This window comes from Parasteatoda tepidariorum, chromosome 7 (assembly GCF_043381705.1).
Source record: "Parasteatoda tepidariorum isolate YZ-2023 chromosome 7, CAS_Ptep_4.0, whole genome shotgun sequence".
In the NCBI taxonomy this organism is placed as follows: domain Eukaryota; kingdom Metazoa; phylum Arthropoda; class Arachnida; order Araneae; family Theridiidae; genus Parasteatoda; species Parasteatoda tepidariorum.
The window spans coordinates 90,864,704-90,888,941 of NC_092210.1; the positions used below are offsets into that span (position 1 = coordinate 90,864,704).

At 30.8% G+C, this 24,238-nt stretch overlaps 2 protein-coding genes across 5 annotated transcripts in view; both read right to left on the reverse strand.

Annotated features, from left to right (window-relative positions):
• Positions 1–5,480: 5,480 nt before the first annotated feature.
• LOC107452353 (uncharacterized) lies at positions 5,481–6,137 on the reverse strand. The gene has a single exon (XM_043049401.2). It carries the CDS (start codon positions 6,121–6,123, stop codon positions 5,518–5,520), a length of 606 nt encoding a protein of 201 aa, XP_042905335.2. The 5' UTR covers positions 6,124–6,137; the 3' UTR covers positions 5,481–5,517.
• A 12,845-nt stretch (positions 6,138–18,982) lies between these two features.
• The window catches only part of LOC107452359 (OTU domain-containing protein 7B), a 36,816-nt gene continuing 31,560 nt past the window's right edge, over positions 18,983–24,238 (reverse strand). For all 4 annotated transcript variants that reach the window (XM_043049402.2, XM_043049404.2, XM_016068820.4 and 1 more), the window contains one exon: positions 18,983–20,499. In XM_043049402.2, the coding sequence (XP_042905336.1) occupies positions 19,475–20,499 (1,025 nt within the window). In that variant the 3' untranslated portion in view covers positions 18,983–19,474. The remainder of the gene's footprint in view (positions 20,500–24,238) is intronic.

Here is a 24,238-nt window from a genome sequence, read left to right on the forward strand (position 1 = left end):
AATTATCTTTGGGTAAATGAGTTTTATGAGTGGGTGCAATTTTTTTTGAATTGCTTCATTAGTTTTGAAAATATGACTGAAAACGCAAAAAGCGAAATTAACATTAAGGGGTACGAACTTTGGATCGCTCTCCTGACCAAACTGTGGGGACCACATTTCCCAGATTGCGGCTACCCCCTATATTTTGAAGGTTAGGAATCCAAATATGTAAAAAAAAATACATGTTTATTCAGAGAAAGTACGTCTGATTTCGTAACTTAATTAATAGTTAGCACTAATTAATTAGCATATTTGAAGTCACCCCCAGGAACCATTAAGATTGACACTTAGTTCGTGAAAATCCGATCATTAGAACGAAAGTTATTCAGGGTGATTCGTTTTTTTTATTTTGCGGACTGTACAAAACTTTTTTTTAATTGGAGCATAGTTAGGACTGGGCGATAAATCGATGTATAACGATTTAACGCATACATCGGTAGGTCGATGTAATGACTTTCGTTTTATGCGATGCATCAGAAATCTGATGTAAGCTGCCGGAATAAGACTACAATCGCGGTTTAACGATTTAATGTGCAAGGATCCTTGACTAGGCTAACGCTGTTACCATACTGACGATTTTGTTTTTGTCTAGCTGCAGAGGTGTAGATAGCGTTTTGCTATATATATACATATACGTATATATAAAGATGATGTTAGTTTCGTGATGTTGAATGATGAAGAGCGAATTGAATCAGAACTCCCGGTTTCGTGCGAGGATCAGTGTTGTAATATAAAACGCAATGCATAGTTTCTTTAAGTCCATTTTTGTCTTTGGGATTTTGCATTTTTTGAAGATTATTTTAATTGGGATTTAAGTCATTTTGTGATCATTGTGCATTTTATTTTGTCGGGTTCCTAGTAAATTATTTTCAGTGAGACTTTTGCTACTTAGCGATCGTTTCATTCTGCATTATTTCGTATCATTTTTTTGTTTGTCTGGGTTTAACGATTCTTGTCAATTATTTTTAGTAGACCTACTGTTACTTTGCAATTTCTGCACAATCGCTGTTATCTTAAATTCAACTTCTGTTTTTCATTTTAAGCGATACAATTTAATAGGGGTATTTTGTATTTAACTTTGTTATAAAAAGTTAGTTTTTTTAAATTTATTAAATGTAGGTAAGTATAATAATTTGATCAATCGTTTTTAATTATAAAAAAATTCAAACAAAGCTTACCTTTAATTAATTTGCTTTTATTTTTGAGAAAATGAAAATAAAGTTTTATAAAATTTGGCTATTAGTTAGAACAAATATTTTTTTAAAAATTAAATAAAGAGTTTAGTAATGTTTTGACGCTTTTTAATAATTTAACATTAGTACTTAAAGTATTTTTTTTTTAAATTTTTATTTAAATTCTTTCAATACTTGTTTGTTAGATAGTCAGTATAATTTATATAATTTTGTTGTTATAATTTGTTAGATAGTCAGTATCATTTTTAAACAAATAAATCTTTAGTCGATTTTGTTTTCTAAAAAGAAAATAATAATAAATAAGTAAGAATATTTTTACATTTATTAAGTACAGAATTTGACCATTAGTTAATACTACCTTTTATTATTTTAAATAAGAAAGGGTCTAATGATGTTTTAAAAGCATGGGTTTTTTTCCAACAAATAATTCAAAAAAAAAAAAAAAAAAATTCATTTCTAAGGTGAACATTCCTTTGGTTAGTTTTCCACTTTCTTTCATTTTTAATGCATGTATGTAAAATATTTTGTTACAGTATTATTTTTATTCAATAAATCTTAAATCATTTTTAATTTAAGAAAAATGAAATAAAGGTTGGGTTTGCTTTTACTTTGACTTCTTTATTATTTTAATTGAAAAAATTAAGCAATGATATTGATGTCATAGCAGAATATATTTAGAATTAATATTTTCTTTTGTAATAGATTTATTCTTTTTTATTTATTTTTGATTGATGTAAAGATTTCCCATAAGTAATTTTTGAACATATGCTAAATCGCTATATTGCGATGTCTAACTGACGATGTATCACGATTTAAAATTTCTGACATCACCCAGTCCTAATCATAGTATTTGACAATTAAGCTGTAATTTTAATTAATTGGCTACTATTTTTGATAAATTTTTGTTCCTGTTCAGGCAACTATTTTCATGCTTGAGGCTACTAAAAGCAACTCTTTTTTTTCATTTTTTACTGTGGCAACCCTGAATACGTGAAAGAAAGAATTTACTGGTCATCCTGGGTTTTTTTTTATTCACTTTCAACTATTGTCTTATTTTAAGGTTGAACTTGATTGTAACCATTTTCTTGATTGTTTCAAAATTTATTTATGGCTATGAGAAAAATGTAACTTACTGCAAATTTTGCATGTTGCTTTCAAAGTGCGTAGCATTTTTAAAAAGTGCTTAAAGATGCTTATTTTCGATTTTCATTTTTTAAAAGCCCCCTTAAGGTGCTTTTTTCATTGGGTGTTTTTAAAAAGGGCTTAATTTTCCCTTTTCGAAAATGAGATTTCTTTTCTTTATTAAGTCGATTTTCACCATGTATTATGCAAAGCTTGCTTTTCACATTGTTCTATTCAACATTTTCACAATTTATTCAACCAAAATCTATTTTGGCGTCTCCTCTGTCCTTAGCATATGAAAGAGCTAATCATTTTGCATATATGATGAAATACTTGCAGATCCACATGTGCTTCTACTGAACTGGGTTTGGTGAGATTTTTGCCCTCTCATGTGCAACTCTGCTNTTGTAATAGATTTATTCTTTTTTATTTATTTTTGATTGATGTAAAGATTTCCCATAAGTAATTTTTGAACATATGCTAAATCGCTATATTGCGATGTCTAACTGACGATGTATCACGATTTAAAATTTCTGACATCACCCAGTCCTAATCATAGTATTTGACAATTAAGCTGTAATTTTAATTAATTGGCTACTATTTTTGATAAATTTTTGTTCCTGTTCAGGCAACTATTTTCATGCTTGAGGCTACTAAAAGCAACTATTTTTGTTCATTTTTTACTGTGGCAACCCTGGGTATAGTGCCAATATCGGCCTTTATAGAGCCTATATTGACTGAAAAATGAATATAAAATATAGGGTAAATCTGACAATTCTATATTGGGCCTATATTGGTTGTAAAATGTCTGGAGAATTGAACAATTCTACGCAGGTCGGAAAAATAATGGCTCTTTGAACTCTTATTGGGACAACGAGGTTATTTTGCTGATAGGGTTGTAATATTAATAGACTCTAAACAGAATGCTGTAACACACATGGGAGAAAAAACTTTTCTTTAATAATAATCATCCTGAAATTGCAATTTTTTTTTTTAATATTTTAAGAATTATTATTTTTTAATACTTTTTTTCATGTTAATACCATATAAATGAAAATGCATTTTAAAATGTTCATGAATTTTTTTCTTGATTTCTAAATCAGGATATTAATAAATCTTAAAAATAAAGTTCTTTACCCCTTAATAATTTTTTTTTTCAATTTTGTATGAATAATGTTAATTTTGAATCTTGATCAATTATTTATTTTAATAACACATTTAATTAAAAGTTGCTTTCTGGTTTTCAGACTTTGGATTTTGAAAATTTATATCGTTTTTATTTTATTCATGGTATTTCTGAAGTGAGAGGGAAAAAAGCTGCCTTGTTACACTTTTGAAGTAGCAGTTGAATTAGTAGTACTAATCTAGCTAGGTTATTGTGTTGTATCACAAGAGGTTTTTTTTTTTTAAATTTTTTGGTTTGTTTATTATAATAGTTTAAAACATGCTTAGAATTGCGGGTAGAGTAGTTATCGACAATGTCCAACTTCATCAATGAAAAATTGTTATTAAGTATTTGGGATCATTTAACTCTTCACTGCTCCCCTTTGCGTATTTGCAAAACTATTTTTGAATCGGATTTTCTCTGCTGACTTCTTAACACTTAACGATTGTCTTAGTGATTTACTTTTAGTCTGCTAGTTTCAACATTGAAGGCATTGTTTCTCCAAGTGTTGCTTCGTTAGCTTGACCCCTGACATTTTGGTAAGATAGAGAAAATTACTATTCTAAATTCAGCTGCTATTGCAATTTGACGCTTTAGTCATTTAATTTCGTATAGTACTTAAATTCCTACTACATTTTTTGACGATTGTGTTTGAGTTGTGACGATTGTGATTGTGTTGTTGACGATTGTGTTTGATTTGTGATTGTGTTGTTGACGATTGTGTTGTGAGTATTGCAAAGGTTCTATTGTTTTTATTTACGTTTGGTGTCTGGATTTATAACATCGTATATGCAGATATGCAAAGTGTCAATTTTTTGAGGAAGGAGACAATTTTTACATGTTTTTTTTTCTTCTTTCTTTCTTTCTTTNTTTTTTTTTTTTTTTTTTTTTTTTTTTTTTTTTTTTTTTTTTTTTTTTTTTGTATTCCTGACTTTTAAAATTGTGGAGTGGCAATTTAAATTGTTCAAACCGTAATGCCCTCAGAGCTATGCCAATGTAGGCCAACACCAACATAATGTCAAAATATGTACTTTTATAGATTTGTCTAACTTTAGGTAGGTATTTTATTTTTGTCGCAATAGGGCTGCACCATGAGCTATATGGCGACGGTCTGGAAAACATCCCCGAGGATAATCCGAAGACATGATATCACAACTTTAATCCTCTGCAGAGGGGATGGCCCCTTCGCTTTTGTAACCCGACGGCCTGTGCTCGAAGTCGAGCACTTTACGGGTAGAACAGTATAACGAGGGCCGATATCACTTACCCTCGGTCCCAACGTAGGCTGATCAAAGTGGTAAATGAGCTACACATTTGTAACTAAGCTTAGATGTAGTTGTAGTAAACTACAAGAATAATGTAGTTTTTCCGACCATTGAATTTTACCGTTACAAATTTTAAGCTAAGAGAAATCAGTAAAATAATACATTTTATGTAAAAAAAAAATTAAAAATAATAAATTTATTATTTAGCTTATTGATATTTTTCTTCTCCTTTTTCAGGCCCATTTCCGACTTTTTTTAAAATCTATTTTTCCATTGTCTATAACTGATGTTTGATTTGTCGCATATTCTTTCCCTTTAATTTAAGTAGGCGATCGCAACGCTCGAATACGGCATCTGATTCCATGCATTTGGACCTTCCCTCCCATCCTCTTTTCAGCTGTATAGGAATGTACTAGGATATTTTTGGTATTTAATTGTTAAAAATATTTTTTAAATTTCCACAACGCTTTCTTTTAGAACTATGTTTAATGTAGTTTTGTGTTTCATACAGTTTCCTACCTTAAAAGATTTTAATCTGTTTAAAAAATCAGGATATAAACTAACGTTCTTTCCCCTTCTATGACTCTCCACTCGCTAATGGTGAAAGCATGCGAAGTGTTTCCATAGGTAGAGAGTTCTGCTCTACGCCACCTGTAGCCCATTTTGATCGCCAATAGTAAAGCAAGAAACAGCACATTTTAGAATTTTAAAAAAAAATATTTATTAACAACAGTTATACAGTTGCTTCATCGAAAGTGGAGAAGTCGTAATAAAACTGATACGCATCTACATATCCCAAGTCCTTCATTTTTCCAGCCTTGGGCACTATTCCGACTTCTTTAAAACCTAATTTTCTGCAAAGTCTAACCGATCCTTGATTTGTGGCATAGACTAAATTGAAGAAGCTCGCCTCGTACCCCAGATCCTTGGCGATTTTGAGATATTTGGTGAACAGAATTTCGCCGATTCCTTTCCTCCGTTGTTGTTTGTGCACCAAAAATCCGGCATTGCAAATGTGAGAGGACCGACCAGGGTAGTTAGGCTTAACGTAGAAACCTCCTACTACTTTCCCGTTCGTGGATCTGGCAACAAAGACGGCGTCAGATAAATAGTACCTTTCAAACTGTCCGTGATCCATAAAATCTTGCGGATAAGTCTGACCTTCGTCTATTGCTTCCTTAAATATTTCGTACAAACCATCGTAGTCGGATGGCTTAAAATAGTCCAAAACAATAGTTTCATTCGCTTTATCGAGTGGTATTTCCATCGGTAAATATTCTACAAATTTGGTGGCTTTCTTTTGGACCACGTATGCCATGTTTGCTTCTGAAAAATTCATATAAAAATAAATTTTTAATTAAAGATAATTTAAAATAAGCTGATAATAATGCACATACAAGACCAGCAGGCAACAAGTCAAAATTTTTGATGGTTTTCCATTGATGGATGAACGTAATCTTGAAGGTAACCATCCATAATTCCATCAGGAACCATTATATTTCTTGATGGTAACTAACATAAGTAACCATCACCTCAATGTAGGAATTCGGACTAATTTATGAGGGTCCAATTTAAGAATAGCAACTTGTTTTAATGGTTTGTTCATGTTGAACCATCACGAATTTCCTTCAAACTTTCTTAGAAATCAAATGTTGGAACAACCATAATCCCAATGTAGAAATTTGGAATGATTTATATAATGGTACGACGTAAAAATAAAAAAAAACATTGTTTTGATGATTCCTGAGATTGAGTAACATTGATTCCTGAGAACTAACAAGAATTCCCATTTAACCATCACGGATAATCATGGATTGTTGGTCCATGAGAGTCAAACTTCTCTTGATGGTTAACCATCATAGTATTAATGTAGCATTTTCCATCATGGAATGATGGAAGTTTGTTGGCATACGTTAGTAATAGTCATGTTCTGAAAACCTTATCAAAGACTTTCAGAGTCAAGTCGCCTTATCAAAGTTTTTTTATCAAAAATTTTTACCTGTTTTTACAATTTTGTTTGCTGCCACTGTCCCAAACTAGAACGTTAAAAGATTATGCACCAAATATATTAATATAGGTATAATGCATTATATTGATATATTTGGTGATTATTATAATATTGATGATCTTACAACCCCTTGAAAGGGAAAAAATTAGTGGTACACGAGTTGGCTGTTAAGCACGACAAGTGATGAACGACAAAAAACGAATTTTGCTCAATTTAATAACGTACTGTAAAGCCATCGGCAACAAATAATAATCTATAACAAAGAGCCGCGATGGCTCAGGGAATAGAACGTTCACCTTCCAATGAGGTGAACCGGGGTTCGATCCCGGCGATGGCTGGTCGATACGAATTCCGCATCCGGCTAGCACCGACCACAGTGGTGAATATCCTCAGTGGTAGACGGATTGGGTCGGCTGTTCAACGGCGGTTATAAAATAAAATAAAATCTATAACAAAAATTGAAAACATTTTAGCTTTGTTATTTGAAGAATTTACTGAAAGAACTAGGTAAGTGACATTTTTAGAGAAGGATACGAAAAAAGGGGTATCTAAACTATTTTAACAACAATTTATTGGAAGACTGGACTAATAATTCTTTGCCTTATTTTATTTACCATTGCCTAACTTGAAATAAAAATCATGCAAGCATACGGAAAACATATGTGGATTAATTATGCTAATATTAAAGTTAAGGGGAATTAATTCTATTAGTTTAATCATACCGATATGCATGCAACCATTTTATATTATTTTCACTGATTCATGAATACTTCTAAAAATGTCGCTTACCTGGTTCTTCTACTAATCTCTTTAATTGTGTCGATATATGCCTTTCAGTTTTGTGTACGATTTCGAAATGTTTTTTAGTACTGATTAGTTTTTTTATTATTCTCCGAGTACGAAGAACGGGTATTTAGCTAGTGTTAAAATAAAAATTTAGTTTATTGTTGTAAAAATGATACGTTGGCTTTAGTTTAAAAGTTGAAATTTTGAAATTGTAAAACTGTTTGTCTTTTTTTTGATAACGTTTAGAGAATGTATTTAACACTATAAGACAAAGCTTTACTACAAATGTTTTGATATATTTTAGTTAAAAAAGCAAAATTAAAACTGATAGCACTGCACCCGTATAATGTACTAAGTAAAATTTGATAAGAATCGAATAAGATCTTGCAATTGCTGAATTTTAGTTTCATTTTTGCTTATATTTCGTGGTTTTATAACGAAAATTAATGCTTTAATTAAGACCAATAGTAACCGACCTAACCCCGAAGGAGTTTGCGGATAAGGGTTTCACCCGTTTGCACGTGAACACTACACAACTACAGAAAAGTAAAAGTACAAAATTAAAAAGATTGAAACACATAGGAAAAATCTCAAAATCGAAAAAATAAAATAAAAATAAAACAGTATAAAAATTAAAAGCGCTTAAAACATCAAAGTTGATAAAATAAACCGACAATAAAAGTGTCAAAAATGCAGGTAAAACATATAAAAGTAAGGTCAGGTAAAACATCAAATGGTAAAATATGAAAAACCGCATTAAGACTAAAATAAGATTAATAGAATAATTTAGTAATATAATAGTCGACTAAAAGTTCAAGTGTCTTCCTTTCAAGGCTAAGTGCCTCTAAGATTAAAAATGTTCTAAGGTAAACCAAAGTTTCACTAAAAGGCTAAACACACAAAGATGACACCAGGTAGGACAGAAGGTGCTGAAGTTGACCAAGAGCAAGATTTCATTTCGAATGTCCTATGTATAACGAAGATGCCAGTTCAAGGGGAGAACAAAGTCATGGAAACTGTAAGTGCCGAGGTAAAATATTAAAAGCATATATTTAAAACCAGAAAACCTAAATGCTTTAATTAATTTAAAACGTACTAAAAATATTAATTCCGCTTTCTCACCTGAATGTAGCAAATTCTGCGTGACTTTTTAAATCTGATCACAACTCGAAAAGCGCGTTTACGAAAATAGGCAAAGTTCGAAATGCACTCATAGGCAAAACTCAAATATATTAATTCTCCCTAAATTTCTGCTAATACCATTATAATTAAAAATAGTTCTACCAAGAATTCTTTTACATTTATAGTTTTAATTATGTCAAAATATTTTTGGGGAAATAATTTTTTTAAATTAAAAAAATAATAATAATTAATTAAAAAATTAAATTTTCAAAATAAAAATTTATGTCCTGAAAAAAAAAATAACGACCAAAAAATGTAATTTATCATCTACCCCTAATAATAAATCAAAATAATCAAGAGCACAAGGAATTCATATTCTATACTGTGAGTGACAAAAATGGGTGATTGTTGACAATCACACTGTCGCTTTGGTAAATGACCCAAAATATATACTAGGTCTAGTTAACTGCTACTGTCAGGTATACAATAAATACACTGATGTTTTTGTTAAGATTCTGTGTCACTGCCCGGTATACCTTACACCGATGTTTTTTTAAGGTTCTCCGAACACTGATATTTCTCCTAATCTATTCTCAGCAGATATTAAAGTATCGAATGAACATAATATCAACGAACAAATTAATATCAAATCGGATATAACAAATATTTCGGACATTCACCAACGCGACTATGTGATTGTCGACATTCTCTTGATTTCGATCGTTCACTGTATATATCAGTGATTCTCAACCACTGTGCCGCGGCACTTTTGTGTGCCGCCAAATTATGTGCCGCCAAATATTAAAAATGATACTATAAAAATTATAAGGCTTTTTTTTTTTTATTATGAATGAAGTTTAAATTAAAGAAAGTGTATACGTATATATACTTTTTATAATTTTTCCACGCTTTAACCGCGTGAACATCTTTGTCGGCGATTGTATTGTCTCTGACAATCTTAAAATAAGATGGAAATGTTTAAATTGTATATGACACAAAATTTTAAAAAATGTTGTAAGAGCTATTCATTAAAGTAAGCTATGCAATTAATAAACAAATTAACAAAGGATAACTGAAAAAACAAATATATAAAAAGCAAATTAACAAAGGATAGCAAACAAAAATTAAGCTAACAATTAATAATTAGCAAAAAAACTAGTTAACAAGAAATCACAAAAAAATAACAGTTAATAATTATAGAAAACAAGCTAACAATTAATAACTAGCAAAAAAATAAATAACTGTTACTAACTAATAAAAAATTAGTTGAAAGAAAAAATTAATCCCTTAATAAACGTGCTTTTGTAGTACATATTATTTTATTTCACATTCAAAATTATTATCACGAACTATTTAACATAGTGCATAACAGGTAATTAAACAACTTTTAATCTAACTTTTTTCATTGTGTGCCGTCAAATTTCGAAATCGTTAAAAGTGTGCCNTGTAATAGATTATTTTACACTTTAACGGGCTGCAGATCGTTATTCTATGAAATAACTAGTTAAACCATGAAATACAAGAGAGTTTTACACTTTAACGGACATGATCAGTTATTTCATGGAATAACTAGGTATTCTATAAAATAACGGATTTCATACTTTAACGGTAACATATATGTAGCATAATAAGGATAAAAAGAAAAGAGAGAAAAACGAAATATGGAAAATAATGAATAGAAGACTTATTTAGTCAAATTTAAGAACTTTTTTATGATTCGCAAGGGTTTAAAATGATGATCTTTATGCAATTCACTTAAAATTATGATCTTTACGCAATCAGCAGCTAATTTTATTATGCACACGCAAAAAAAAAAAAAATATTGCGCATAGTCTAACATTTAAGGTAATGTAGTTTTTTTTTAAAGAATAAATAATTTTTTTAGGTTATATATACATTAACAGCTTCTTATTTTCTCTTTTCCTTTTCTTACCTTTAAAGATTTCTTTTTATTTATTTATTTTTTGGAGGGGTAGATCACGCTCAATTTTATTTGTAGTTTTTTTTTTTATCCTAAATAATATGTAAAATAAATAAATAAAACAAATAAATAGGTTTTAAGCCATGAAGTGTTCGATTTAATTATTTATTTTATATTATTATTTTTTTTATAGCAGAAAGCTGCCACTATGATGAATTTTAAAAACTATGAACAATAATTTTTTAATCAGCACATATCAAACCGACTGAAGATATCAAAAATTTTTTTTTTTCTCATTTACATTGTCTTATTTATATTCGAGTGTAGCCTTTATAATTTTTCTCACCATTTATTGAAAAATAATTCTATTTTTATTTGCAAATTTATTTTTACTTTCTCTGTCTTTCTTAAGCAATTTACAATTTATAAAAACCTGTCAGATGAGTTATTTATTAATAAAATGTGTGTAAAATCGCGTCAACTCAGCTTTAGATCGATGAGTCTGAGAAGTAAAGGTGGTCTGTGCGTAATGCTGAATACATTATAACCGTCTTTGAGCAGATTATGACATTAGGATGTGAACATTAGTTGTGTTAACTACAACTAATGTTCACATCCTTATTCTTGTAAGTTTGAACCCAATCTAGAATACAAGGGAACTCCAGGATCAAGTATTGAGAGAAATTCGCCTTCGTGGTGCACTTTTTGATGGAACTAAACAGCATTTGAGTAACATGGAGAGGAAAACCTCCCACGGTTAGCCTGACGACTCTAATCCCTGTTCCGACTAATACTGAGGATATTTTACATCAGTTGGTGTATGAAGGATACGGAATTCGTAACGGCCCACAGTGGGTCAGCATCCAAGGTTTTGTGTCCAAAATTAGTATTTCGATAAAATTTATTTCAAAATTTGGGGGTTTTCATTTAGGAGATTTTATGTGCAGGTAAATTGAATTCATAGTTGAAATTTTGAAATACACTAAAAATACCCCAAAAAAATAAAATGGCGGCTGAAATATGGCTAGCAAAAATAAAAAAAATAATATAGTAGGTCTATTAATTACGTTTAAATAATTAAATATAGCTATGAAACTATAATAATTTTCGTAATTTTANTTTGTTTCAAAATTTGGGGTTTTTTATTTAGGAGTTTTTATGTGCAGGTAAATTGAATTCATAGTTGAAATTTTGAAATACACTAAAAATACCCCAAAAAATAAAATGGTTACTGAAATATGGCTAACAAAAATAAAAAAAATAATACAGTAGGTTTAATAATTACGTTTAAATTAAATAATTAAATATAGCGATGAAACTATAATAATTTTCGTAATTTTATATTGAAAATGGTAATATTACAAAATAACGCGAATTAATCACAAAATAACGCGAAAACATGAAAAACAAACAAACATAATTTTTGTTTTTCGGTATATTTAGTCCACCTTTGCAATACGGGCAAAATGGGGCAGATTTTTTCTAAAGAAGAAACATCAAAGAAGACAACAACAACAAAAAAATGTTTAGCTAATTACCTCGGGGAACTTTTTGGAACTAAGTTTCAAAAGTCATTCAAACATTGTAAAACGTCAAATGATAAGATATAAACTATAAGTTTGTCAAGAGTATTAACTAATCCAACAAACTGAAAAATTGTTCTATAATTTCAGACTAATTGCACATATTTTAGCTGAAAATGTAATTTTTGACTTTGGGCCAAAGATCATGGTTTTCTGGCCCAGTAATCGCTGGGATTCGAACCCGGTTCCCTCATTGGAAGGCGAACGCTCTATCCCTTGAGCCATCACGGCTCAGTGACTGAACACATTGCTGCAATGATCAGGCTGGTCACAAAATTCTAGAGCATCAGCCCCTAGTAGGAATATTTACTGTTGTAGTTTAAAGACCCAAGTATAATTGGAGAGATAAGGAATTAAAAAAAAAATTTCAAAAATGTACATGTAGATGTATGTTTATTAAATATACCTTGTGCGCCACCCAGGAACCAAATCTAGAACCCGACACTCGAAATTTTTGCTCTGTTACAATCGTACCCTGTTACAATTGACCCCACTCTCCCCTATTGTTATTTTCTGAAATAACAATATTTTCTTGAATTGTTGTTGTAGTTAATTTACGTCGCACTAGAGCTGCACAATGGGCTATTGGCGACGGTCTGGGAAACATCCCTAAGGATGATCCGAAGAAATGCCATCACAATTTTGATCCTCTGCAGAGGGGATGGCAACCCCGCTTCGGTAGCCCAACGATCTGCACGTGAAGTCGAGCACTTTACGGTAGCACAGTTTAACGAGGACTAATACCGCACACTTTCGGTCCCTACGCAGACTGATCCAAGTGGTCACCCACCCGCACACTGACCGTAACAACCAGTGATGCTTGACTTCGGTGATCTGCTGGGAACCGTGTCTTAACGATCAGTCTACTGCGGGACTTTTCATTTTAGAAAAGAAACTTGTAGCGTTTTCTATTTATCAAGAACTGCTTTACGTTATTAATATAAGTAATTTTCCCAAGAGCCGTTTTGGCTCAGGGGATAGAGCGCTCGCCTCTAAATGAGGTAGCACAGGTTTGAATACCAGTGTTGGCTGGTCGACACGAATTCTGCACCAACCACAGTATTGACGTTGGATAGCTTGGTTGGTAGGGCACTGGGCCCATTTCCAAGAGGTCGTGGGTTTGATCTCCATCGGCCGAAGATTACTCGTGTAGAAAAATGGTGACCGATGCACGTTAAATCAGTCGAGTCACAAAGTCCTCCATGTTACCATAACAAATCATATCTCTGGGACAGTGGCGTACGCAAGGGAGGGGTTTAAACACCCCCCTTGAGCTCAGACAAAATGGCAAAAATAAAAATTTTAGTAAAAATTATGCGAGCTATTATTTTTTAAGACTATATATTTTTATGTGCCTTATGCCTACTTTTTTTTCACATGGTATTTCTCAGAATACAGAAAAAACATTTACTATAATAGGGTTGTACTTTTGAAACCAAAATCACGTGATATATATATATTTGCTGTTCTTGGATCTTTAGGATGTCAAAAAGCTAGAATTTAACAATTTTTAATTACTTTGAGAAAAAATCACGACCTGAACTTAGTGAGGTGACAGCATCTAGTACCAATGTAAGTTTTACTGTTGTACAGAAATGTGATACTTCCGTTGAAGAAAACGTTTCTAGCATAACAAAATCTGATGAATGTGAAAGTGGNATTTTTGTTACCTTTTTATGACATTAAACTTTTTTCAGAAAATATTACATTATGTTCTTAAACTTAAAAAATCAAATCAAAATTTAACTAAACAATGTTGTTTAAATAAAAAGTCAAAATTATCTAGCTGTCTAAATTAGGGAAATAATAGTGCTTTATTACAGACTCGAATTTCTCTTAGTAGTTTCAGAAAATTATGAACACCCCCCTTGAAAAAATTCTGCGTACGCCACTGCTCTGGGAGTACTGATCCAGGAGATTCCTTGTCTTCTGGATTGATTCAAAATTACAAGGCTACGGAGTTGAACATTAGTAGTCGTAAACCCAAATCTGGGTCGGTCGGTTCAACGACGGTTATAAAATATGAAAGAGTACTGACGTGGTAGACGGATCATGGATTAGAGTCCCCTTGCAGTCAGGAAAATCGTGGGAGGTTTTCCTCTCCATGTAAACGCAAATGCAGGTTCGTTCCATTAAGAAGTCCACCACGACCGCATTCAGCTTGCACCGACCACAGTGCTGACGTAAAGTATCCTCAGTGGTAGACGGATCACGGTTAGAGTCCCCTTGCCGTCAGGATAATTGTGGAAGGTTTTTGTGGTTTAACGCAAATGCGGGGTAGTTCCATCAAAAATCCTCCACGAAGGCAAATTTCTCCCAATACTTGATCCAGGAGTTAATGATATCTTATTTGTTTATACATTTTATTGTAACCCTGATATATTTTTGTTCTGTGTACCAGAAAACTTCGATGCACAGTCAGTTTATGTTCCACATGGCTACGTGTCTGTCTTTGTGTTAAGTCTCTATAAATATATAGTGAAAGAATTGAAGTCTTCGAGAAAGATTCTTTGCGAAGGAATTTAGAATGTGTCACTTAAGAGAATTGATACTTAACAGGCTTGGTTAACTCAAAATAGAATGGCAAGAACAGTTGCTAATGTAAGCAAATGCCATATTTCAATAACCAATGAGGATAGAGATACTCACTTGCTGGTCTCCCACAGTAAGAATGCCATGTAGTTTTGACCCCATTCAGATGACATTTTATTAATATATGCAGGGTACCTGCTACATTTTAGATTTTCAAATCCATGACTTAAGATCCAAGAATTTTTGACAAAAATACAACAATAAATTTAAAAAAGTAAGTATTATAACAACATTAATTGAAATGACAGGTATAACCAAAACTGTTATACTCTGTATCTTCATACTTATAGATTTTAAATTTAAAAAACAGTTAAAGAAAGAATTAAAGCAATAAAATAGCTGAAAAAAATTCAATTTTTTTCTCTTATTTTCTGCAGAATTATATTCTAAAAATACTTTTCTTGTTCATCAGAATGGAAAGAAATGTTACTGATTTTTCTGTTCTCATTTCGGAATAAAAAAAATTCGCCCAATGACTGGCTTGCTTCAGCTAGAATTTTAATTTGATAAAATAAAAAAAATTCTGAATTTCAGAAGTTTAAAAGATAATTAGCTCTGTAAATGATGTAGTTTCCTTCATTTTTTGAAAGAACACCATAATTTTTACAGAACAGGATAAAAACATTTTATATTTTAATAAAATATGACTGTGAGTCCGGATTTTGTTACAAATTCTGATATTCAGAACACCATGAAATTGGGGGAGGGGATATTCCATTTTAAAAGGTGACCTGAATCCCGGATTTTCTTTTTTCAAATAGTTAAAATCATGACAAATTTTGTTCAATACCGAAATTCATGACTTTCCATGATTTTTCAAGACTCTCCAGGTGCATGAATACCCTGTACATGTTTAAGACAATACAGAGGCTACCGAACCATAGCTTATGCATCCCTATATTGCAGTAACTAATGATATAATTTTAATAGTCAAAAGTCTTTTAAATCCTGTTCAGAAATTTTCAGGGCAACATAGAAATTTTATTTTTCGAAAATTGATCTAATTATTAAAGGAGAAAAAATCTTAATTCAGCTTAAATCTTCAAAGCATTAAGTTAACTCTTTCAAATCCAACATACGGTGAGATATCCAATATACCTGGGATATAATAAAGACTTGGATGAGCATTGGATATCTGAAAATTTGGTAGTTCGTTTATAGTAGACTTAAGTTTTTTATTTTTATGTCTCCAACTTTAATATTGGTTTCGTTTGCTGATACATAAATTAGTAAATTTTATTAAATTTGAATAGTAGTCAATCAAAAACCACTCATTTTTTCCCACCGAAAATTAAAACCAATTAAATATTTTAATATTGGATTTATTATCTATTGAATCAGTTAATAATTTAGAAACAAACCGTTCATTATTTCCAACAATGCTAAAAACTGCCACATTATGTACTATCGTAAAATTTTTTTTCAACAATGCTGTCATATGCTAAAAATTCATTTTTCAAAGAATTTGGGTATAGTGAACTAACATATATTAATGCGTAATATTTCGACTGTATATTAATCCTAGAAAGAGGACAAAATTTACTTTAAATTGTCCATTCTTTAGATGCAAAGTTTATTTCAATTTTAATGGAAAATAGATTTTTACAATTATTTTCACAATTTATTTCTCCAAGAAAACGAAACAAAACATGTCATCATTTTATTCTGTTCACAAGAAAAATTAATCAATTCAGCAGGTAAGTAAACAACAATTTTGGTTAAATGGCAGGATAGTTAGTTACAATTTATAAATATTTCTACCAAAATATAACAGATTTTTATTCACTTATTTTTAAAGTTAAAATTTTCACATCATTGATAACAACACACATTTAATGATATTGTACAAATCGGTGCAGAAATATCAGGACAAATCAAATACAGTGAAACCTCTCGGAAGCGACCGTTCCACAGACAGTAAAATGGTCGTTGATGGGTCGTTCTTAGAGGTTACTTCCATTGACTTCAAAATTGTTATCGAAAATACATGATTTTTCGCAACTGATTTTAATTTCAGTCATTTTCTTAGTGTGGATATGCTACTTCAGCTGACGTCATGAAAAGAGGAATCGATGCATAAAATTTAGCGTTGATAAAAATGATCTCAATTTACCTCTTATGAATGATAAAGCTTAATTTTTAAGTAAGTAAGCAATTATGTTTTTTTTTGTTTAAGTTTACATGTAATTTTACAGCATAAAAATTAATAAGCTTTAAAAGGTGGGAAGAAGTTTGTTTATTTGAGATGCTTGTTTTTTTTCTAAAATGAATTTTTTCTTTCTATTTTAATTTTTAATTCTAAAAGTAAATCATCGTCTTTAGTGCAACATGCATGCAACATATCATCAAAAAGAGCGCTCTAAATAAGAGCCTCACACAAACATTTTGAATACATTTTAATCTACTGAATTGTTTCGTTAAATTTTTTGTTTCGATATTTTTTTCGTGTTTTCTTTTTTGATCTTAACAGCATTTTGTGCAGTTGTTTTCCTAGTTAAAGTAAACTCTGTAAAGTTTACAGGAAGTCAAACTATTATTTTAAACATTATTCTAATTTTATTCCAGCAAAACCTTTTCTTTTATGAAAAATTTTTTCTTCCTGTGAAACTTTTTCTGTACGACCCAGTCGAAAATGTTCTCATAATGGAGATAACTTTTAGTGCTAGTACTGTCAAATGAATGTTTTTATTAAATTCAATTGTGGACAATGATTTTTAAATTTGGATAAAATTTTAAGCCCAAAATTTTACAATAGCAAAATTGTTTTTGAACATATCGGGCAAATATATATATAAAATTACTAAAATTATTCATNGAGATAACTTTTAGTGCTAGTACTGTTAAATGAATGTTTTTATTAAATTCAACTATGGACAATGATTTTTAAATTTGGATAAAATTTTAAGCCCAAAATTTTACAATAGCAAAATTGTTTTTTAACATATCGGGCAAATATATATACAAAATTACTAAAATTAGTCATAAATGATTGTTATTTGTAGTGACAATTTTTGAAAATATTTTCTCATTTTACCACAATTTTGTGTTGATTTTTTAATATAATTTTCACAAATTGTGTTTAAATTTTCACAAAATAGGTACCTTATAAAAAACATAGACAGAAGCCTGACAAAAGTCTACAGAAAAAATTCTGTGCCTTCCAAAAGTGGTCGTAAATAGAGGTGGTCTTTCCTGGAGGATTCACTGTATATATAATGAAATTTAGCGAAAAACATATCAGTACAAAAAAAAGGTAGAACAACAATTTGATCGTTACATAACATAAAATTAAACACCATTTTTTGAAGGAAAAAAAACAACAACATGCAGCTTTATTTTTTCTTCTTAAAAGCTTTCATACTAAGCATTTTCCAAGATTTTCATATGCAACTAAATTTGATAACTAAACTATGAAGTTACCCTAATGATAGAGCAACAATATGATTACAAAAGTAAAATTATGCATAATTTTTAGAAAAGACAAACAAACAATCAGTGTTAATTTCTTCCAAAAATTAGTTTCAATGCCAAAGTAATTTACAAACACAATGAAACTTAAAACGAAACATATTAAGCTATGCAAAAGATAAAGCAACGATTGTAATAACAAAGCTATGGACATTTTTCAAGGAAAAAAAAATCAGTTTTAGTTCAAAACAAAAGGAAATCTTATAATTTTTTGACTTACATTAAGTCTAAACTTTCAAATAACAATTCACAAAGTAATTTTTTTTCAATTATCCAAGAAAAATATACTAATACATTGAAGAACACTATAACACTGTAATAAAATCTAAAATATTTTTACAAATATAGTTTGAAAAGTATGCAATAATTTTATCATCTTAAAATTATATTAAAAATAAAATACACACATAAGGGAAAATAACAAAAAGTATGAGTTCTTGAGATTTATTTTATGCTGTTTAAAATCGTTACTTTTTCATTAAGGTTTCTATAAGAATAAATCTTTAAAGCATAACAAAACTGATGAATGATAAACCTGATAAAAACAATGTTTATATGAAACAACAATTTTCCCTTACATTATCAACAAAAAAATTTGGTTAAAAAAAATCAAAATCAAATGAAAATTTTTGCATAACATAATTAGTTATAAACATGAATTCAATTTAATAAACTTTATAAACTCAACAAGTATAGACGTTCTTAGATTACACTAACATAACATCTATTTGAAAATGCAATAAAATAATCTGTATAGATAACTATATTAGTAAACAAAAGGAACTATAGGGGAATGTAGATTTTTGGATATAAACAATTAATGGTAACAAAACGACAAGAAAGTTATGCATATTGCCAAACATAAAATTTGAATAGACATCAGATAACACTACTGAAAGTTCAGTAATCAATTAAGTATTTAGGTTTATCTATAAAGTAAAATAAAAAAAGGAAAGTTTTCTTAAAGATCAATACTTGGTATTTCTGCACCAAATACTGGTTCTTGACTTCAATATGAATTACTGACATTAGTGGATTATTATTGCTTTATTCACAATTTAAAGCCACAGAGAACAATCCCGTTAAAGCTCCCATTAATTTATTCAACAGAAACAAAGGCACGAGTAATTAATTCATATGAAATGCTCTAAGATGATTTATCCATAATTTTGAATAATGAATGATGTGAGGTTAATTTTGATGAAATGCACTAAGATGATTCATCTATAACTTTCAGAATTGATGAGGAATCACGATTAACAGATCCATTTTGGTAATTAGAATGGGGATAGGAAGAGTAGGGGGTATCATAGAATATAGAATTTTTACACCCATTGGTTAAACGATGAACACTGGTTATAGGGAGTTTCTCAACACAGTCCCTCATGGTTTTATCTATTTCGGTATAAAATGATGATTTTCCAGAGACAACAATAGGGCCATTGTTGAATTCACGCTTCTGGCCATGAAATTCTATCTCCTCGTACTTTTGCTTCACATAGCAATCGGAACACAAGTAGCTGGTAGAGGGTGTACTCGGCCTGGAGCAACCGGAATTGATGCAGGCGGGTGCCGAAAGTTTACCGAAAGATCCTTTGAGCTGCTGACCGCTATGATATCTGTCAATAGCTGAGGTGAGGTAATTCTGAATGAGTTTCTTTTGGTGCTCGTGTTTCTTCTCCATGTTCAGGCAGGCTACTACGACCTGTCGTGGACTCAAGCTGCCTCCTGTGTTTGAGTTCTGAGACATCATAGGCAAACCGCTCAATGTTCTTTTATTTTTCAGACCTGCAGACGTACGTTTGAAAGTGGTGGATTCACCCTTGAAAGATCCGCTCCTCTTTGCAATGTTCTTCAGTTTTTTACTCATGCTTCGACCCAGACTACCAAACTGCTTTGCAACGGTCTGGAACTGCTTAGCCGCTTTACTCTTTTTGTTTTTGCCACCGGTACAAGAGATTCCACCGTCGGTGGCACTGTCGTCCGATTCGTAAGGGTCGACGCTCTTATTATTATCGGATGAATGGTTGTTCATTTCTTTATCCTCAATAACCTCTATATTCTGGATGTCCAAAAACTCACTCAAGCGCATCAATTTCTCTTTATCTGTTAGGGTCAATCTAGCAATCACCCACGAATCATTCTCATCCTGACCCCATCTCACCTCTGGACCAGGGTCTACAGCAAATTGTAAAGGCAGCAATTTATTGTCTGGATCAGTCACTGGAACAACAGCTGAAACAAAGCAAAAAAGAACTGTAAGCACAAAACAAAAATTGACACAGAGTACAGAGGCAGATTGGAAAGAAAAAAAGTTTGAAATTTTGAATTTCTAAGAGCCAGGAACTTCCAAAATATGAAAAATTCATTTTAACTCGCATATGAAAAATTCATTTCAGTCGCAGCAGCATTCGGGGGTGCTGCAAGAAATTGGTCTCGAGGAAGAGCCAGAGGTGGGAAAGGTTATCTCTACAAGTGAGATAAAAGGGTTCTTGTGAATGTGGGAGAGAATTCCACAGTTCGAGTAAAAGAAACACCCCGAAAAAGTTGCAACAGGTCGTACACCGGAGCTACTTAATGACACTTGCCTAACTCATTTCTGCAGCATTCTGAAAAGGAGGAAGAAACAAACCTTCTTGGACAGTTTTTTTTAAATCCGGCTAAAAAAACAAAGACCAGTGAAGAGAAAAGCAGTGACTAAAATTATGTATACAGTAGCATTTAAGTTGTGTGTAAGTTGCATTTAAGTGACCAAAATACAAATATGTATGCACACTTTATAAAACCAGTTTTTTTCTTGCTTTACATTCTCTTTTATTATGTTTTTAAACAATATTTGTCATTTATAAATACATTTTAGGTATTCAAAAACACGTAACAAAAACAATTGAGGGTAACATTTTTGGGGCTGGGACGGATTAATGGCATTTAAATTAATTTCAATGGGGAAAACTGCTTAGGATACGAGCAAGGTTACGGAACGAATTAAACTCGTATCTCGAGGTATCACTGTATATGTATTACCATGAATGACGGAAATCAAGAGAAAGTTGACTCTCACCGGTCAACCAACACAGACGCTTTGGAGAATGTCCGAATTATTTCTTATATCCGATTTGATATTAATTTATTCGCTGATGTTATTATATTTATTCGATATTTTAATATCTGATGAGGATAGATTAGGAGAAACATCAGTGTTCAGTGTACCGATTAAATGCATTAAGGCATTGGCACTTTACCTTAATAAAACATTGATGATGGACATACCAGGCAAATGCATACCAGAGAGTGGCACTTAACTAGACCCAATATATACTCTGGACATTTACAAAAGCGACTATGTGATTTTCAATATTCACCGGTGGAAGTCAACAACTATCAATTTCGATCATTCACAGAAATATATATATAAATACTAATTCCAGTAACCATAAATGAACTTTATTGCTTTATGTAGAAAGTTCTAAGAGTTTGAGGCAGGGTTTGAGTTTTGGACGTCCTAAACTGGTTTTGGATAGGACACATGGGTTTTAAACTGTCCTAAATGGTCTAAAACTGTCCAAAACCTTGAACATTGGTAAAAGGTAAAAATTCTATTTGTGTAACCATTGTATACATAATAATTTCATACATTAATAAATATTTGATAATTTTTATACAATTTGCTTTAACTTATTGAAGGAAAAAAATATAATAAGAAAAGATTCATAACTTTTGAAGCTCCATAATCTATTGAACAATAAAAGTGAATACCTTATCATTTAAATATAAATAAACATGCTTTTAATACTGATAAATTGTGTTTTTGCATAAGGATAAATAATGCAACATTATGAATAATAATAAATTTTTTTTAATAAAATAAAACTTTGTCTTTATTTTGTTTCTTGTTCAAAAATTAACCTTTTATTTGTCACATTATTTTTTTAAAATTGTGATATAATTTGAACAAAAGGGTTTTGGACAATATTACACAAATTAGTTTGGGACAGTTCAAGACAAAGGGGTTTTGGACAGGACGGTTTAAACAATGGATTAATTCATTCTGTCCTAAACTTTGCCAACTTTGGTTTGACTACGGTCAAAATGTGCATCACATCGATCTAAACTCTGAAGATGGAGCAACTTCCAAGGGGCAGGGGTATCATTAGATAAGTTTCTCAAAAGCTTAAGACTAATAGCAAATAAAAGTTTATGAGTATGTCATAAGTTAATTGAAAAATCTGGCACTTTGGAAACCGTTGCCAACATTTGGTGAAACACCAGAATAAGTCTAAAATATTTTCTAACCAGTCTAAAACATTTAAACTTATCGGAATGTGTCAAGATACTTTTATTCTACAAAGAAAATATATCATTCATTTCTCAGTTAGTCTGATTTATTTTAAATTATATGGAATGAGCCCGAATATTTTTAGGTGAGATAGAAAATATACCTAATAACTAATTTAGTTGTTTCATCAGTCTAGTTACTTAAACCAGATTCATTACATGTTTGTATTCCAGGCATGGACATAATATAAGGTCCATGGAAATTAGTCTCAATTATCATAGAACATATTATAGAACATGAGCATAGTGAGCATATAATCATAGAACATCTTACCTAAAGCAAAAATCTTTTTCTGATAGCAGGATTCTAAAACATGCCATACCAAAATGAGTAAGGTTAAATTGTAATTGAAAAAAGTAAGGTGGTATCCAAATTGAAAGTAATATGCATACACAAAGTCAGGGTGAATAGCCAAATCTTTCAACAAAAAAATAAGCACCTTTTAAAGTACTTTTTAAGCAGTCAAAAAATATTTTTTAGTACTATATACTAACAAAATGCGAAATAATTTTCAAAGACTTTATATGATCATGATAAAATAAAGTTTCTGACAAAGAGCTCTTTTCTTGATTAAATAATCCATTATAAAAAGTTCAAGAGATTTTTCGGTTCTATATCAGAGGGTGGAAAATGAAGCCTGAAATTGAGAATATCTTGCAAAATGCAGCAGAGTTGCACATGAGAGGGCAAGAATCTCACCAAACCCATCAGTAGAAGCACATGTGGACCTGCAAGTATTTCATCAAATATGTAAAACGATTAGCTCTTTCATATGCTAAGGACAGAGGGTACGCCAAAATAGATTTTGGTTGAATAAATTGTGAAAATGTTGAATAGAACGATGTGAAAAGCAAGCTTTGCATAATACATGGTGAAAATCGACTTAGTAAAGAAAAGAAATCTCATTTTCGAAGGGGGCTTTTAAAAAATGAAATGAATAAGCATTTTTAAGCACTTTTTAAAAATGCTACGCACTTTGAAAGCAACATGCAAAATTTGCAGTAAGTTACATTTTTCTCATAGCCATAAATAAATTTTGAAACAATCAAGAAAATTGTTACAATCAAGTTCAACCTTAAAATAAGACAATAGTTGAAAGTGAATAAAAAAAACCAGGATGACCAGTAAATTCTTTCTTTCACGTATTTTTTATTCATGTTTAAAACTGTTTAGAGACCAAGCTATAAAGTTTGGAGGCAAATTTTGTCAAACGGACAATAGGCTGTACATCCTTGACCTGAAGGCATAGGTTTGATTGTAATAAGCCTGAAAAATATCATGCTGAATAGAAAATATTGGAGACTTTTCTAATAAGCTAGGCACATAGTAAAATGAGCTAAAATGTTTCAATATCACGACCCCCTGCAGAAGAATTTTTTCGGGCTTTCTGCGACATGCCTCTCTAACACTAATATTTTTCTGAAGGATATTTAAAATTAACAAATATAAGTGTTACAAATTTAAAGTAACAGAAGCGTTAACTTCAAAAAATAAATAAGTAAATAAACAAAAAAAATCAGATCACATAAAATATTTTTTTAAATTTATTACGGAATATATTTTTTTTATTCTAATATTATGGGCAATATTCTCCCATTTTTAGGAAGATAACACATTAATTATTTCTTTTTTCGCATT

Bases quoted from the DNA above. Each gene is read 5' to 3' on its own strand.
- LOC107452353 (XM_043049401.2), bottom strand. From the start codon at position 6,123: ATGAATTTTTCAGAAGCAAACATGGCATACGTGGTCCAAAAGAAAGCC.